The 17,010-nt window shown below is 41.4% G+C and overlaps 1 protein-coding gene across 3 annotated transcripts in view; it reads left to right on the top strand.

The window, feature by feature from the left end:
* The window catches only part of FHIT (fragile histidine triad diadenosine triphosphatase), a 661,182-nt gene that overhangs the window by 566,786 nt on the left and 77,386 nt on the right, over window positions 1–17,010 (top strand). For all 3 annotated transcript variants that reach the window (XM_080382945.1, XM_080382944.1, XM_080382946.1), the window contains one exon: window positions 4,753–4,821. In XM_080382945.1, the coding sequence (XP_080239071.1) occupies window positions 4,753–4,821 (69 nt within the window). The remainder of the gene's footprint in view (window positions 1–4,752; window positions 4,822–17,010) is intronic.

Here is a 17,010-nt window from a genome sequence, read left to right as displayed (position 1 = left end):
AGCAACATTTATTGCTAATAGACCCTGAGCGCATGCTGAGGAACTCTTGTACAGGCTATTATCTCCCTTTCTGTGGGAAGCTGAGCTTTGTTGCTCTGCTAACCAGCACAGCAGCTGAGCGAACACAACATAATGTTCATGAATTATTGCAGGCAACGTCCATGTCCTCCCCAGTGGTGTGTGGCAGGGTCATCTGCTCTTCACTATTCTGATCTACCCAGGAAATCTCTTTCAGTGTCTATTTTTGCCTAGTATTTTTACTTTACATCCAGTGCAGTGGTGACACATTGGTTATTCAACCATAATTCAGTATATAAAACCAGCTGTAACTAGGAACATTGCTTTCTGCATGGCCTTGAGTGCTGAAGCAAAACTCACCTGACCAGAATGGCTGTTTTTGCAACAAAACAGGCTCCAAGTTTTTTGACTGAGACTTTTGTGAGCATTTTGCAGCCCTGGTTCACTGGAAATCAACTTCAGACATATAATCCCACAAATGCCTGTGCTGCTGCCAGATTTCAGCAGCAGACGGATGAGCGTGCTGCAGAGTTCCCAGCAGCAGCCCCATGCTCCCAGTCATGCTGGGAATGCCACACGGCTCCAGGGGAGGATCCTCTGGCTGCAGTGGGAGGTCAGAGACATCACTCTGGCTCTGGCTTATGATTTTCCCATGCCACTATAGATTTGTTCCTTGCAGTACGTTTTCTAACTATTCTTGCCATTCTGGCTGTCTTGAAAAAACTTATCTTAAAAATGATTTTGCATCACTTTATAATCGTCACCATTAGGAGTTTCTCAATCTGCAATTTCATTTGTAATGTGGTAGCCACTGTGAAAACAGAGGAAGCTGCAGTCCCAGCCCTGGAAAACTCTCAGACTAATAATTTTAACTTTGAAAGTCCTATAAAATTGAGCTCCCACAGCCTCCTTTCAGCTACTGCTGCCCCAGACCCTCCTTGGCAAGAAATCTTGTCCCCAGTATCAGAAGCAACTGGTGGGGCTCAGGCATCTTTGACCCACATGATGTCCCCTAGCTGAGGGCATACCGCTGTGTCCTCATGTTGTTGTACCCAGTGTGCCCACCTCCTCCAGTTGCATGCAGCTTTCTCCATCCGTGTCTGACAAGAGGAGGGAAAGGTAGCTAACACTCTAAGCAAGGCAAGCGTGTGCCTGCATTATTTTCTACCCTGATGCAGGTGATATTGATTGGTCCATTAATGTAAATGTCTCGGCTGTTGTATGTTGCTTTTCTTGCTTATTAATCAAAATAATGCAAAATGAGGGGAAAGCAATTTTTTAGGAAAAAAATGAAATACTATCAACTGTGATTGAATACAGCCTTCTGAAATGTGATGGGGCTGTCTGCCACCCACCAGACTTGAGGATACCCTCAATAACTGGAGAAAAAAGTTGAAATGCTTTATTTTGACAGTTTGTATACACAATGTTTGGATTTTTTTGTCTCCAAGCAGTGTTTTGAGGGAGGATTTGCCTAAATCTGTTTGTTTGGTTAAAAAAAAACAATGCAGCCAAATGTTTTGTTTGCATCAACTGACACATTTCGGTCAACTGCAAATGTCTTTTTTTGGACGTGCAGGTTTTTGTTTTGCCTGGAAAACAAACTGGAAGGAAGCAACTGTAATTTGCAGGTACCTTGAGGTTATTTCTGCTACCACTAGTTGGGGAGACCTCCCTGTAGCCAGAAGCGGACACAAAGCACAGACATATACATAATATCCAGGATGTGAATACTCCCACTGAACCAATTCACAGGTTGGAAATCGAGCTGGTGCTTAAGTGCCTTGGTGGATTGAGGCTTTAGCAATAACAAATAGCACTAAGGAGCAAAAATGATCAATTAAAGAACTCCTAATAAATCAAAGTATCAGCCTCCCTGAGCTGGGAAGGCCAGAAGCTGAAAGGCAGATTAGAGAAGGTGTGAAATCCTCTTGTTCAGTGTTTCTCTCTCTGTGATAGCCGCTGCTCTGTGCTGCTTGTATTTCCCTGCTTTCTTGGTAAAGCTGAAGAGATGGAAACTGCTTGAGACTCTATTGCTGATCCCATTTGTTTCTGTTACATAAACAATAGGGAGAATCCAGATATATATTTATGCTTCGTGCACAGAAATATTTATTTTTTTTTTTAATTTGGAATGTTTGGCAAAAATTACTGTCTTTTAAATTGATTGTAGTTACCTCAACCCTTGGAAATACTAATTTGTTTTCTAATACAGTTGATGGATTTTGCTATGCAGCCTGGTGTTGTGTAGGAACATAATGCATGTAGTAAAGGTGACTAACCCCTGGGAATGTCCTCACTGATGCCAAGTGGCCCATATGCTGTCATAAACACTTTTTCTTCTTTTATTCATGCTGATCGCAAGAGCCCATTTTGGGTAGAAGATCACATTAGGCTCATTCATTACCTGCTGTGCTGGTCTGTGCATCTGCAGTGCAGCATCTCTTCACTGAGCTTTGGACTACGTCCCTGCGTGCTTTCTGATATTCCAAATTGTCTGTCATGGTTATACTGATCTTCTCTTATGTGCATCCTGGAACATTCTGCCACAGAGATAAAAAATACTTTAAAGGTGCCTGAACATTTAGGGGGTATGGTTGTTGATAGCTGGTATTAGGTTGTATATACATGTATCATCAGGAGAAATTCCTGAAAATTGATATTTGTAGCAAAACTCTCACTCCTAGCAGTAGAAGAGAAAAAAACTGACTGGCGGATTAATCCCTATTTTCATGAGTAGATTTAAAATCTAAGAACCACAAGTGTGACACACTAGCAAAATTTTACAGTACCACTGCAAACTTTAATCTTCACTTTTATTTTACTTGAAAGTCTTTGTTCAAAAACAAAATTTCAGGCCCTGGGCTACTGAAGACCATCTTTAAACTTGCCTTGCGATTTTGAGCAATACATCATGAAAGCAGTGATGTTCAGATGATACATTGCACTAATACATCACAAGAGCACTTTCGCTCTCATGATATATTAGTATAATACACTATCAGAACACTATCACTGATGTATTACTCAAAAACACAGTTTTTGACCCTCAAGAATCATCCTCATCTCTAGGCTGAATACACTGAAAGCTGTGGATAATGATAAGAATAAGCAATCACATATTCAGTTTCTCTAGGGTAAAGTGAGAAAAAAAAAAAAGTGGTATTCGGAATATTTCATTAACTGAAACATCCTTGTGATTTCATTTTATTCACTGAGCAAATGTTTTTATGGATTGAAGCTAACACAATATAGGTGTGTTTGAATTTTCTTACAAATAGCCTAAGAAAACCTTTTTTGATTTTGGATTTCATTATAGACTTGAGCCGTGTTTTGAGAGTGTTTCAATGAGGTGCATGAATTTCAGCTGATTTCTACCTCATCAAATTGAGTCAGGTGCAAGCTATCTAAATTTTATGTGAGGCATTTGGTGCTGTTTCTGATGCAGTGGGTTTTTTTAAAGGATTTGAGCCCCATCTAAAAAGATCTGGAGATGCACGAATGTGATCTGTCACTCAGATCATTTGCTGCCTCTCCTCAATGAGGTGCTGTGGGTTTTTTCCTGAAGAATTATTCTCAGTTGTGGTGTGGATTTTTTTCATCAAAAGAGTTTGAAAGAGAAAGGGGAAATGATAAAGGAGTGCTTTGCAATGTAATCTGAATTTACTGTAGAAAAGCAGATAGATGAGTGTTTGTTTAATTTCCTAGTAGAGTTTGAGTCTTGAGAATCTTGAATTACCCTTCCTATGTCGTATCAAGAGACCGTCATAGTCTCTTAAGAGAAAAAAAATATAGTAACAACACAACATCAAGTTGGCAAGGTGGCAAGTAATATATTTGCTTTCTTGTCCATATTTTTGTGTCTTTTCTGTCATCATTTGTGACAAAAATACATTGCACCTCCTAGCCTCCCATACTGGGTAGCTCAAAGCTGCTTGTGCAGCTTATAGTCCTTAGCTCTGCTACCCCCCAAGCAATGGCCCTGCCGTCAGGAGAGTGACACTTACGCTTCAGCCTCTGCAAAACTGGGCTCATAATTCTTGTGCCTCACAGGTTTGGTACCATTTGATACACTGCAGCCCATGTCCCTGCAGGCGCGTGCCCCCAGCACACACCTCATGTCACCGGGGTCTTCAGTCTGTTGCGTTCAGGCTATGAGCTCCTGGGAGGAAAAGCAAACCATTAAAATCTTTTTAATCTTGCAAAAGACATTGTATTAGCCATGCTGTACAGCCCAGTGAGTGTCTTCTTCTGACAGCACTCCTACCTGCGTGGTCTCCACTGTATACCATTGGTTCCTCTGTCCCCCGGCCCGTGCAGCACAGCACTGAGCCCAGGGCTGCCTGCACAAGCCCTCTGCTCACACCTGCTACAGCCAGGTTCTGTACCAGCACCTTCTTATTCTTGTCAGTTCAGAGGTACATTGTCATTTCAAAGCTGAGGCTAAATACGTTCCTGAATGACAACTATGAATAATTCCACAGAGTCCCTAAACTTCCAGGCATTTCACTCTGAAGCTCATATAATACAGCAGAGCTGCTCTCTCATGTTTTTCCTTTTATATTCTCTGAAGAGTTGAGATACCGTTATGGAACAGGTTAATGTATTTTTCTCTGAAAATAATGCTGTGGGAGCCTGTGCATGGTTACTTGTGTGTGTTGAGAATAATGCTGACAATCCAGAAAAGAAAGTCATGAGCTTGATTATCACCATTATTTTGTTTCATGTTTACAGCACGTTCATGTCCACGTGCTTCCAAGGAGGGCTGGAGACTTCAGCAGGAATGACGATGTCTACGAGGAGGTAAGGGCTGCACTCTATTTCTTGTTCAGAGTTAGTTTTGCTGTTAGAAGATCAGCTTAATGATACCAGCCCTGCCTTGAATGGAGGTAGGTAATGGGATCTCTGCATCTTCCTTGGTTGCAAAGACCCTGTGATAGCACCAAGACCTATACTGGGATTTCCTTGTGAGCTCTGGGTCAAGCTGTGGTCACACAGGGTCCCAAGGGAGGATGCAGTCTACATCTTTGGTACTTCAATCTGTCACCTCACAAAAATTGAGGTGACATTTCTACCAATAGTTGTGTTCTCCTGTTTTGAAGGCGTGGAGAAAATCGGTGACCATGCAGTTAGCCTGGCATGCAGAGAGCGTGTCCTACCCCAGCTGCTAGCTGGGGTGCCAAGCCTCCCTTCCAACAAGGGAAAACACAGGCGGCTCATTACAACTCAATCACAAATTGCCTTCTGGTCTGCTTTCTGTAGGGTTCTGCTCAGGCTCAGGACAAATCACACTGTAGCCTCAAAGATGAAAATTAAAGAGCAACTATGCATATAGATGTAATATATGCATGTGTGCAGATTGTACGGCAGAGCTGGAGACATAAGCTGTTCCAGTGTGACTGAATTCCTGGCTTTTGTTTAAATGAACAATTATACTGGCATTAACAAAAAGTTTTCCCTAGCTTGACAGCTGTCACAATGAGTTAATGGAAAAATTTCGCTGTTGTTAGATTTACTGATGATGCTTAGTAGGTTTGGTAGGATCCTCTATCTCAAATATGACACGTCCTTCTCTTTCTGAAAGTAATTAATATAAACTTGTTCGTTGCTACAGCATTACCATCTGCTTGAAGGAGAATTAATGACATTTTCTGCTTTTGTATTTTTCCTTTGTAATACACACCTGATGAGAACTCCCCACTCACAAAAAAAAACTGTAGTGTATTTTAAAGTTTTCTAATGACTTAAATATGCAAAAGTTGTGGAAAAAAAGTTTATTATTGACCAGTTGCATGAAGCACAGAGAATGAGAACCCCACTACTAAGGGTAAAACCTTGTAATGACACTGCTGAGCAAGAAGATTGAATGAAAACATATGATGGCCATTTTATATGCTGCTGTAGATAAAAGCAGTTAAGTGAGGCACCTTGGAATTAACACCGAAAGGGCTGTCGAGCACTGGAACAGGCTGCCCAGGCAGGTGGTGGAGTCACCACCCCTTGGAGGCATCTAAAAGATACATAGATGTGGCCCTTAGGGACATTGTTTAGTGGTGGGCTTGGCAGTGCTGGGTTAATGGTTGGACTCTATGATCTTAAAGGTCTTTTCCAACCTAAATGTTTCTATAATTCTGTGATTTTTTTTTCCTTTTCAAATGTGTTAAGTGATTTTAATTGCTGCACCAATCCATGAACTCTGTTTCCATTTTTGTCATACTTACAATTCCATTTTCTTCTTTTGTAATGCATTTATTTTTCCCTTGTTATACATTAAGTATAAACAGGCGAAACTGTTAATGAACTAGATTATACATTTACTGTTGTTAAGAGCAAAAAGGTGACAAATTGGTGAAAAACATTTTTAACTTGTTATTTTTGGTTATAGTCGTTGTAGATGTTGCTTTTAGCAGACATAGGAAGCAAAAAATAGTTAGACACGGATGTGACAATGTATCTTTTAGCAGAATATAGAGCCTCAGAGTCTAACTAGTTATTCTTGAATATCACTGAGCTAACTTACGCTTTTGCACAGACTGTAGCTGAACAAAAATTTCATTTTTTTAGGATGCCAGGGAAAAAAACCACATTTGATGCTATAAAAAGTTTGATGCAAAGTTCTATCACTGGTGGGATTGGAGGATGGAGGGGATTAAGCAGTATGCTGTCATAAGTGGATAAACCTGTTTTGAAATACATGAAATGGGCAAATTATTGAAAATACAGCTGACTTTGGGAATCATTTGGAGCTTATGTCAGTAAGGCAAAAATCTTTTGATATAAGACATCTCTGTGTTGTACCAACAAAACATATCCCTTTGTCAAGAAGATCTTTAAAAAGATTTAGGGATATGTAGATCATGGTGGGGCAACAGGCTGAAAATCTACAAGGGATGGAGCACCACTGAGTGAAGTGTAAGTGCTGGAGAGAGCTTTAAATCCGTTAACAATGAAATTTGTACATTTGTACCTGGGACAAATCAAAACCTGTTTGTAAGCAATGCTTCATTTCCATATATTTGACTGATAAATAGAGTTGTAATTTAGGCAGCAAACATCACCTTCCAAAATCATACCAACACCCTTTTCCTTGTAGTATGTGACATGGAGGCTGATCATCCTCCCTTGAACAGGCTAAATTCTGCATATTACGGTGCCTGGTTTAACTACCACAGCTAAAGGCTTTACAGCTATTGGGCACAATTTTCACAGATTCTGGATCGCAGCTCTGGTTCAACGTATCTATCGCAAACCCCTGTCTCTGTGTAAATGCCTTTGAGCTCTCCAAGCTTGGCAGTTGTCATCTGTATATGCTCAGCAGATTGCTGACAAATCCCATTGCTCTGTGAGTGTTTGACAGCAAAAGGAGTGCCCAGCTGTTGGGATATCAGTCCTCTTAGGAGACTTTCAGAGTTGAGACAGCTAGAAAGTACTTGCAGTCTCTTACAGTGTGCTTTATTTCTCTCATTTGGTTTGGGAGTGACCGCTCATCTGACTGAATAGAGAAAAAAGTGTATCAGGTTGATCCCTGCTTAGTCTGTTTGCTGGGCTTTGGTATCTTCAGGCTTTTGGCTATGAAGCTCTGACACAGCCTCATCTAAAGCAACTTCTAAGTGTAAAGAGTATATTTAAAGGTATCTTATATCTTTAGCACTTGTATTTTCATAAGGTTGCTGATGGATACTAATGTCTGCTGGTTTCTGGATATATATTTAGAACTTCAGTACTGGAACATTAATTGCAGAAGGGATAAAAGAGTGGCTGACGCCTCTTTCACAGCACCTTCTTTAAGGCAGTTCTTGGTAGAATATGTTTCTGTACCTCAGTGCATATGAGAGAAGTCACTGTGTGATTTTTCTGAGGTACAGAGAGAATGACTAATAACGAGAAAAAAATCTGCAGTGAATGTTTTAGATTTATTTCCTCTGCATCTTTGTGGGACTATTTCTTGGGAGGGTATTTCCCAGGAATGGTTAGCTATCCACCCTCAGGGCTCACTCTAGTAGAAAGCTAAAGGTATAGTTTTTCAGTTCTTACATTTTTCTGCAATTATTTGAAGCCTAATCCTGCAAGTGTGAACATGTCAGAGTTAAATTGGTCTTACAGGGTTTTTTTATAGGATCAGGTCCTTCACGTTTTGCTATTGCTGGATTACTTTTCTCATCTACATCTTGAGTAGTTCTTGTTCATTGATCCACTTTATTTCTTGGACAGCCAAAACTATAGCAGCCAAATATTAGGAAAACTTCTCATTAGAATATCTCCTTATTCCTCTATGTTTTCTGTTCAGTTTGAAATAGATTAAAATTTTTACATTTATTAATCAAGGCACTTAAATACCTTCCTATCAAGGAGTTGCCTGCTTTGAATTAGATGAGTTTCTTGCTATCATAAGGGCATGTCAGGGCAACTGATAGTAATTTGGTATGAATGAACATCCTTACTGTAGAATGGCACCCTGTATTGTTACAGTCAGCACAAGTACTGCAGAGTTGTTGGAGGTCATCGTGTCCAAGGCATTCAAGAACATTATCCTGAAATGTCTCAGCAGTTTCATACGCTCTGCCATCTGTGGGCAGTCCTCATTCAGTGTGTGAAAAGTCCATAGCACAGCCTGTCCCTGGTCTCCACTGAGTGGTTAGCCATTACTGCAATATATATAAAATTCATCATCCTTTAGGTTGGCAGGTAATAGCCGTACTGGGCCAGAGAGTATGGGGCTTTCTCAGAAAGGAAGACTGAATCAAAAGTCCGCGATACCGCTGTTATGAGTACTGACCTCAATAATTTAAATTTGAGGTTGACAGACTCGGATGGGTAAGGGCAGCCTGGCCTCTCAGTGAAACCCTGTGCATCCCTGGCATGCAGGGATGTGTTTTGTGGTGCACGCCTCTGTTCCTCCATGAATTCTGTTTCACTTGGTGGTTGCATCTTGCTGTAACACATGCAGCTGCAACAGTGGTGCTCATCCAGGGCTGTGCATGCAGGGCAAAGAGTGCTTTGCTTTCATGCCCATCTCATTTCCTCACCTGTCTTAGTTCCCAATGTAGACTGAAGAGCACTGAAAATACTGCAAAATGGCAGAGTATGAACAAGAGAAGTTAACCCAAGCATCTGTGTCTCCATCCCCTGGCTGCCTGCCAGACCTATATCATCGGCCTCTTGTAATGAGTCTGGGTGAAACTTCCTAATGTGAATTCTTCAGTAACTGAAAGATTTTGTAAAACGCAGAAGCCAGCAAAAGAATGTGCTTCATGCTGTCCTCCTTCCCCTCTGGCATTCAGGCAAGCAGCGAGAGAGTCACTTAGGGAAAGATATTTTGACTTAGTGATCTCATTCAACATATTATGTTAAATCACTTCAGCAAGAATACCTATTAGTAATCATTTCCAATTCCAGGGGGGATGAAGGAGGCACTCTGGCATGTGACTCAAGGAGCCTGCTGGGCTGCTTCTTCAGGCTGGCAAAACAGGGGAACGATGGCGAATTCACAAGTTTAGTTAAACAAGCCTGAAGTTTAATTCTCTGTGAGTGGCTTTGACTGTGACATGCCTTCACTCCAACCTGCAGACAGAGTCGCGCAGGCTGCTGTGCACAGCGCCTGGTGGAGGGCTTGAAACGTGCACAGCTGCACTGAACTGTTTGGGCTGCTTCTTACTTAAAGATAAGGTGTATAGTGAAAAGATAAATAAGCCCTAATCCAGGTCCTGCTAGACAAAATGGAAAGATGCCCAACAGCTTCTGTGAGCATTGGATTGAACTATTCATGAAAATTAATGGCATGCAGAGCTAATAGGCTGTTCCTTGGCCTCGGAATTATATTGCACCTTCTGGGAACATATTGTAGCCTGCTGGTAGATCAGTCTGCTGCATCTGAACTCCCTTGGGGCCAGACTCGGCTTTCTTTGCATCCTGCATGGATAAACCCATGGAAAGGAAGGGAAGCAGCACAGTATCTAAACTGTTGTGCTTTTTTTTTTTTTTTTTTTTTTTTTTTTAAAAAAAAAAAAGCTCTTTTTTTTCCCAGTTACAAGTTTATTTCCTTATCTTCTTCTGATGCAGCAGCAAGTAAATCCTTCACAGTAGGCTGTGGATTTTATCCTGGTGGATTTTCTCCTGGTCTTGCCAATGTTGCTCTTTCTGACTGAGAGCATCAGAGGAGGTTCTGCCAGCCAAGGAGCATAAGCCTTTCCCAGCTGCTTCATGAGTCTTGTGATATTATAGCGACTCCAGCAGGGCAAGTCAGATTAACTGTGCATGAATTTTCCAGTGGAGAGTATTGCGGTAGAAGCTAGAACTGTCCAAATAATTATGTTTTGGATTTGGGAGCTGAACAGACAAAAAGTTATTCTGAGTTGACCTGAAAGGTTTTTTTGCCCCCCATCAAATGAATTTCCTTTTTGAGTTAAACAGGATTATTTGTTTTCTGGACCATGATATTTTATCTGATTATGATTTGAAAGCCCCTGGAGACTGCTAGCGTGCCCTGCAAGCTTCTTGCATGTGCCCAACCTACATAAGGCAAAACTGACAAATTTGTCACCAGCAGGAATACTGGGAGACATCCTATCATCACATGTATCTCCCTAGATGGAAACCGTACTGTTCGTGGTACTTTCTCCCTTTTCCAACCCTGTGAGGCATTTCTTGATACCTGAAATCTCTGACACGTTCCTGTATGCTGCATACATCGCTGCACTTACTTTAAGATAGCCAGATATCATAATCAGATCTGATTAAGAGCCATTTCATTCACTGATATCTTCCATCAGATCAAAAGAGTTGGAATCAGCTCAAGTATAGGAACAAATCAAAGTGGTTAGAAGGGTTCCCATTAAGGCAGCCATCCCTCATGGTCACACACATGCCCTTTACACCTAGACTTTGTCTGGAAGGTAAGGTACATTTGGCATTTAGCATACCGTTGTGTAAACTTATTGCCCTTCTGCCCAGCTGCCTTTCTGCATTCTGTCACTGCTCTTGCTGCTTCTTACCCTTTCCTGCCTCAAGGTTTCTACAATTGTTTTCCTCATAGGTAAAAAAGGCTTGCTTCCAAAAATCATTTACACTTAGTCTAAAATATAGCAGAGACAAATTATTGTGACCATTACAAAAGATCTCCTGACCTCTTCTGTAGGATGTTTACTGTGTTTAGCTCATGGAGTATTTGCTCTTTTGTGTCCTTCATGGTAGTTCATTGGCAAACAACTTAGTGACAAAGGGCCTCCAACCAAAACAAGTTGCTGATAAAGGTATTAAGCAAACATGGTCTCTCAGGCCGGTGTACTTTGTCAGTGCTTGGACTTGCTTAGCTGCTCAGGTGCTTCTTGTGTATTCCCAGTCCCGGAGGTAAAACTGTCTCCAGACCTCCGCTTACTCTTTGATGCACAGTGAATTCATGCTAGTGGGGAGAGCATGCCCCATTAGTATCCTAGATACCTGGCTTTTTGGAATTGATGAGTTGGAAAGTAAACAAACCTATCCGGTAGTTGGCATTTTCCAAAGAGAGATTTTTTTCTTCGCTGAAATGGAATGTTGCCATAAACTTAAAATTAAATACAGCCTTGCATTCTGTTTAAGGTTCAGGCTATGGGAGCAGCTAGTTCATAATCCACAAAACAAATAGCACTAAAATCCAGTGCTCTGCACAGCAGATTACTTCAGTGATCTGTTCTGCAATAGCAAGAATTTGGAGATTCTGATACAGCGATCCAACCCTCTGACCCACATGCAGCTATTTAAAGATGCTGTGGTTTTAGCCTGTGATCCCACAAGGAAAGAGCTCTTTGTACCCTGTAATTTGGGGCAGTTTCTTTGCTGCCTTGCAAATATGGGTCAGATGGATCAGCTTTGACCGGGTACCTGGGAAGTGATCATCTCATAGGAGACACCATCTGAACTGGTTGTTGCTGGCAGTTTTGCTGGCTTACCCAGCATTGAATGACCAGCTTCAGTGATTCGGATGCAATCCTATCTATCACTTTCTAAATATGACTTTTCTAAATGAAGGTGGTGGTATATTAATGGAGCCAAGTGTTCTTCCTGGTTGGGAAGTAAATAAAAGTCTGATGGGATGGGTTTGCCAATATCTGAAAGGTCAAGTTAATTTATTTTTTGAGTCAAAAGAGTGAAAAAATATCTAGATATGAGAAATAAGCTTTCCAGATATGTGCTTGTATTTTGGTTTTGTTCGTTTTGTGAGGGGGAAAAAAGTATGCTTTCTTTTTCCTTTATATATTTGCCCACTGTTTTCTTTTTTTTTTCTTTTTTTTTTCTTTTTTTTTCTTTTTCCTGGGGAAGTAAAAGTGTAGAAGGAAGCTGAGCTGAAAGACAGTTAAAAAAACCCTATCAATAAGCCTAAACTGGAAAACAGAGAACTGAATGTTTGTGGTTTTCAGAAACCAAAATGACATGCTGACAGTTCAAGTTGAAACAAAAATCACTAAACCTCTTATTTAAGCACTTTAAAATATGGATTTTTTATTAAAATAAAAGCGAAAATTATAAATTATGAAGAAAAGTACTTTGTTTTTAATAAGAAGGTATTTATATATTTGCATATATATTTATGGGCATACACTTTATGGACATACACTTATAGGCTTACACATATAGATAGAGTGGAGGGCTCAGGAGCATGGCAGTGTTTTTGTTCCCCTCTAAGATAAGGAATAATGCTGCATTTTTGCACTTCCTATTGTAGCATACTATAGACGTGTGTTTGGGGTTTATTCATAAACAGTTTGTGGGAACTTGTGGGCTTTCTGTTTTCCACAGAAATGTATGGGGTTTGAGCCATCATCTACATCTCTGAGCAAAATCTCATTACATCATGACTTTGCTCAGTATTTCTGCAACAAGATCTCCAGTGAAACAGTTAGCAACATTGAAATATAAATTGCCATCCTTAAGGCTCCAGAGTTAATACCTTTCTGTTCACCAGCTCCCTGTTATTTCACAGTTAACACCTCACCTTTCTGTAGAAGACAACACTTTACAGTTTGTGGGCTAACAAAAATACTAGAGTTTATCAGTGTGTGGTTTAACCCCAGCCCCACCCACTCGCTCACTACCCCCCACAGTGGGATGAGGGAAAGAGTCAGAACAGTAGAAGTTAGAGAACCTGTGGGTTGAGACAAGGACAGTTTAATAGGTATAGTAAAAGCCAGACGCACACGCAAGCAAAGCAGGGAATTCATTCACCACTTCCCATGGGCGGGCAGGTGCTCAGCCATCGCCAGGACAGCAGGGCTCCAGCACGTGTAACGGTTACTTGGGAAGACAAACATCATCACTCAGAATATCCCTCCCCTCTCCTCCTTCTTCCCCAGCTTTACATGCTGAGCATGACGCCATATGGTGTGGGACATCCCTTGGGTCAGCTGTCCCGGCTGTGTCCCCTCCCGACCCCTTGTGCCCCCCCAGCCTCCTCGCTGCTGGGGGGGTGAGGAGCAGAGAAGCCCTTGGCGCTCTGTAAGCGCTGCCCAGCAGTAACGAAAACATCGGTGTGTTACCAACGCTGCGTCCAGCACAAAGCCAAAGCACAGCCCGTACCAGCTACTGTGAAGAAAGTTAACTCTACCCCAGCCAAAACCAGCACACATAAGCACATCTCGGTTTCATGCATTTAAAACAGTAGCTGAAGAAATCATTGTGAAAGATAGACCAGGCCCCATTCTATACAATTATTGTCATATTTTAAGAAGGACCTAATGTGCACAAAGGGCAAAGGCACAAAATTATTTTAGGCCAAATACTGCAGGAATATGGATTCCCTTTCTAGAAACATTTGCTCAAAATTATTTTATTCTCTTTCGGGCCCTGACGATGCCAGTACAGAGGCCAGTTGCTGGGCTGGCAAGGGCTGAGGCCTCCCGTGGGCAGACCCGGTGAGGGGATTAAGCCCACAGGATATCAGGAAGAAAGCTGATGATAAAATGAGTACAGAATGAGAGTGGACATTAGCTTTTGTCTCAATGTTTTTGCCATGAAAGTAGTCCAAAGAGACCGCAGACCTGTTCCCACACTGGGAAAGAAAGTGTTTATTTCAGTTTCAGAAAGGAGATTTTAACAAATCGTTGCAGCAGAGTGAAAATTCAGTTTGACAGAGTGTCAGGATAATTATACACAATTTGGTTTTGTTTAAATACATTAAGCACCATTGTTTCTTTTTCATGTTAAGGATTGACTTGAGTGCTGGGTTGCTGCAGTTTTCCTTAATTGCTTTAATCCTTGGCCTTAAGAAAATGAATACTTTAAATTTACACTTGTTAAGTACACTGCTAATGAAGAAAAGGCTTTAGCAATCTTTGGCAGACCAAAACTATATCTAAAAAAAGAGAAAGCAAAGAGAAAAGAGAGAGAGGGAGAAGCTAATCACCAAACCATTCTGCTAATGCTTATTTTAATCATCCTTCCTGCCCTTCCTGGCAGACAGAGCCATTAGGCTGCAGAGGCAGGAGGCGAGCTATCACCGTCAAATGGCGCTGATGTTGAGAATTGGGCCCAGGAGTACAATTTGACTTGTCAGTTTATATAGACATAAAGCTTCATTGTTGTGCACAGACACAACTGGCTTTTTAAAAGTCTATTTCCCTCCTGATGATGTGAGAATCTGCTCCCCTCTCTCCTACTGTTCTCCAGCCCTCAAATTTATTAGATAGCGTTTATAACCCTGCACAGGGTTTACGTGGTACTGCAGGGACAGGAGGGATTCAGCAGTGCCACCAGCAGACCACAGTGACCACTGCTCAGCTTCGAACCACAAGGAACATCGGGGTGGGGGGACTGAAGAGCTTTAACTCCCACACTGGGTGATGTCTCTCTGCAGGGAGACTTAAATGCCCATATGACTGCAAAGACTTCAGAATTGTTAATTCTCTGTGGAATTGAATGTGTGTTTTAAAACACGCAGGATGCTCAGAAGAAGAGAGGAGCTAACAGTGTTTCCCTGGGGGGCAAAAATGAAACATGTCCAAAATCTAATTAATTACTTGAAATGTATGATCTGTTTCCAAAAACAGCTAGTGTTGCTGTTTTCCATGTATAGGAAAACTTTTATCTTTCTGACAACTAACTTGTGTGCTAACAACTTCATTTGGCTGAAAATGCCTCCCATGTTGCAGAGAGCCACTGAAGGGGTTTCAAGTAGCGCGGTGCAGCATTTTCCCCAAATTTCAGCTTTTGTATTCTGCAAAATGGAGAGTGTTTATTGGTGCCCATGCTGAGCAGCATCATTTACTGCTTCAAAGTCCTGCCTGACTGGGTTGCAACCTAATTACAGCTATCCAAGTGCAGGTAATCCAATAACCAGGGAAAGCAGGGAACCAAGGCAGCCTTTGTCCCACACTGCCCAGACAGTCGCAGCGTTGTGGATGGGGCTGGCAAAGAGCACCTTCCTGCATTTAATTGCAAATACTGATCATGAGTTTGTGGTAAACATTCACAAAGCAAATCCACCTAAACATTTGTATCTCCCTTGTGCCTACACAAATTACTTTTGTGTACTGGCAACTTTCTTCTAGGGATTGTATTCTCTATAGAAGTGGGAAGGTAATGCAATAAATAGAGTTTTTAATGGAAGGCCTATTTTTAGAATTAAAGATCACTTTTGTATTTCTTTTTGTAAGGAAAAATCTAGTCTTGTTCATTACATTAGTGTCTTTGAAGTGGCAAATTCACACAACTGCCAGATCACGTACAGCATGGGAGTTATGCAGGTTTTTCTTCAGCTGAAGCATGATTGTGAGCAGTAATTGAGATTAGCTCCCCAGGAGAAGGGACTCTGCTCTTTTCCTGATTTTTTTTCTCAGTAAAATAGTTGCACTTAATGCATTTACGAGTAGACTCTAAGTGCTAACATACTTTCTTCCCATACCTCTGCCATTTCTGTGGCAGCCTTACTGAAGAAATAACAATACATAAAGCTGCACAAACACTTAAGGTCTTAGGTGTCTGCTTCCACTGGCACTTTCAAATTTTCTGTTTGAAGATAATTTCATGTCACACTTTTACATCTGAAGTGCCTGATTTTGGAGACCTCAGAGTATTCTTTTTACTTATGTTAATTAAGTTTCCTACAGCTCTGTGAGTGCATTAAGTAATAGTACTTGCAAGTGTGGTGCAGAGAGGCGAAGGGACATTGTGAAGTTATGGAGCGAGTCAGGGTAAAGCCGCTGAGTGCCGATACATCCATGAATCTCTGAACAAGGAAAAGGAGGGACGTGAATTGATGACCCATCTACAGCTACATGGATTAATTCAACACCTGAAGTTCATGCTTCCTTGTAGGAAACTATGACCCTAAAGCAGCTGATAGATATGATGGGATGCGCCTCTTGGCTTTGAGCAACATTGAAAACTTGGATGGCTCTAAAGAGCTTTGCTTCAGCTTTTTTTCTGGAAAATAATACTGTTGGCATTTACAAAGCCAGACTGTCACCTGGGAGTACACTGGCTTAATTGAACTAAGGCCTGTGAGCTGTAGCAACTGCTACTCTCCGAAGGTGGACATCTCAGGTATTTTAAGAGGTGACATGTTCACCCACCTGTAGGTAAGAATGGTTTTACTAGGGCTGGGGATCTGCCTTCACTGGTGTGATTTCTCCTACCAAATGCTTAGAGAAAAGATGATAAGGATGAACATACATATGGTGTGTCCCATCTTTTTGTGCTCCAGAAAGGCACATCCAGGGAGTCCTTTGCCATAAGTGGGTTCTCAGGTGGAGTTTTTTAAATGAAGATAAGCAAAACAGCCAGGGCAACCTTCAATCCAGATGTCTAAATGCCTTAAAGACTTTTGAAAAGCCAGACCTTTATCCTTCTGTTGGAAGGTGGTGAGCAGTATTGACAGTAGGATGTTATTGGCATGTGATTTTCTCCTCTTATCTTGCACAAGGACATGAGGCAGAATTGCCCTCTGCTGCGTATAAGCAAAGGAGCTTTGGACTGGTGTATCAGCACTTCATGTTTCTGTGTTGCTGTGTGGACATGTGC

Source organism: Falco punctatus, assembly GCF_963210335.1.
Source record: "Falco punctatus genome assembly, chromosome: 4".
Taxonomy (NCBI): domain Eukaryota; kingdom Metazoa; phylum Chordata; class Aves; order Falconiformes; family Falconidae; genus Falco; species Falco punctatus.
This window is presented reverse-complemented; position numbering and strand designations above follow the sequence as displayed.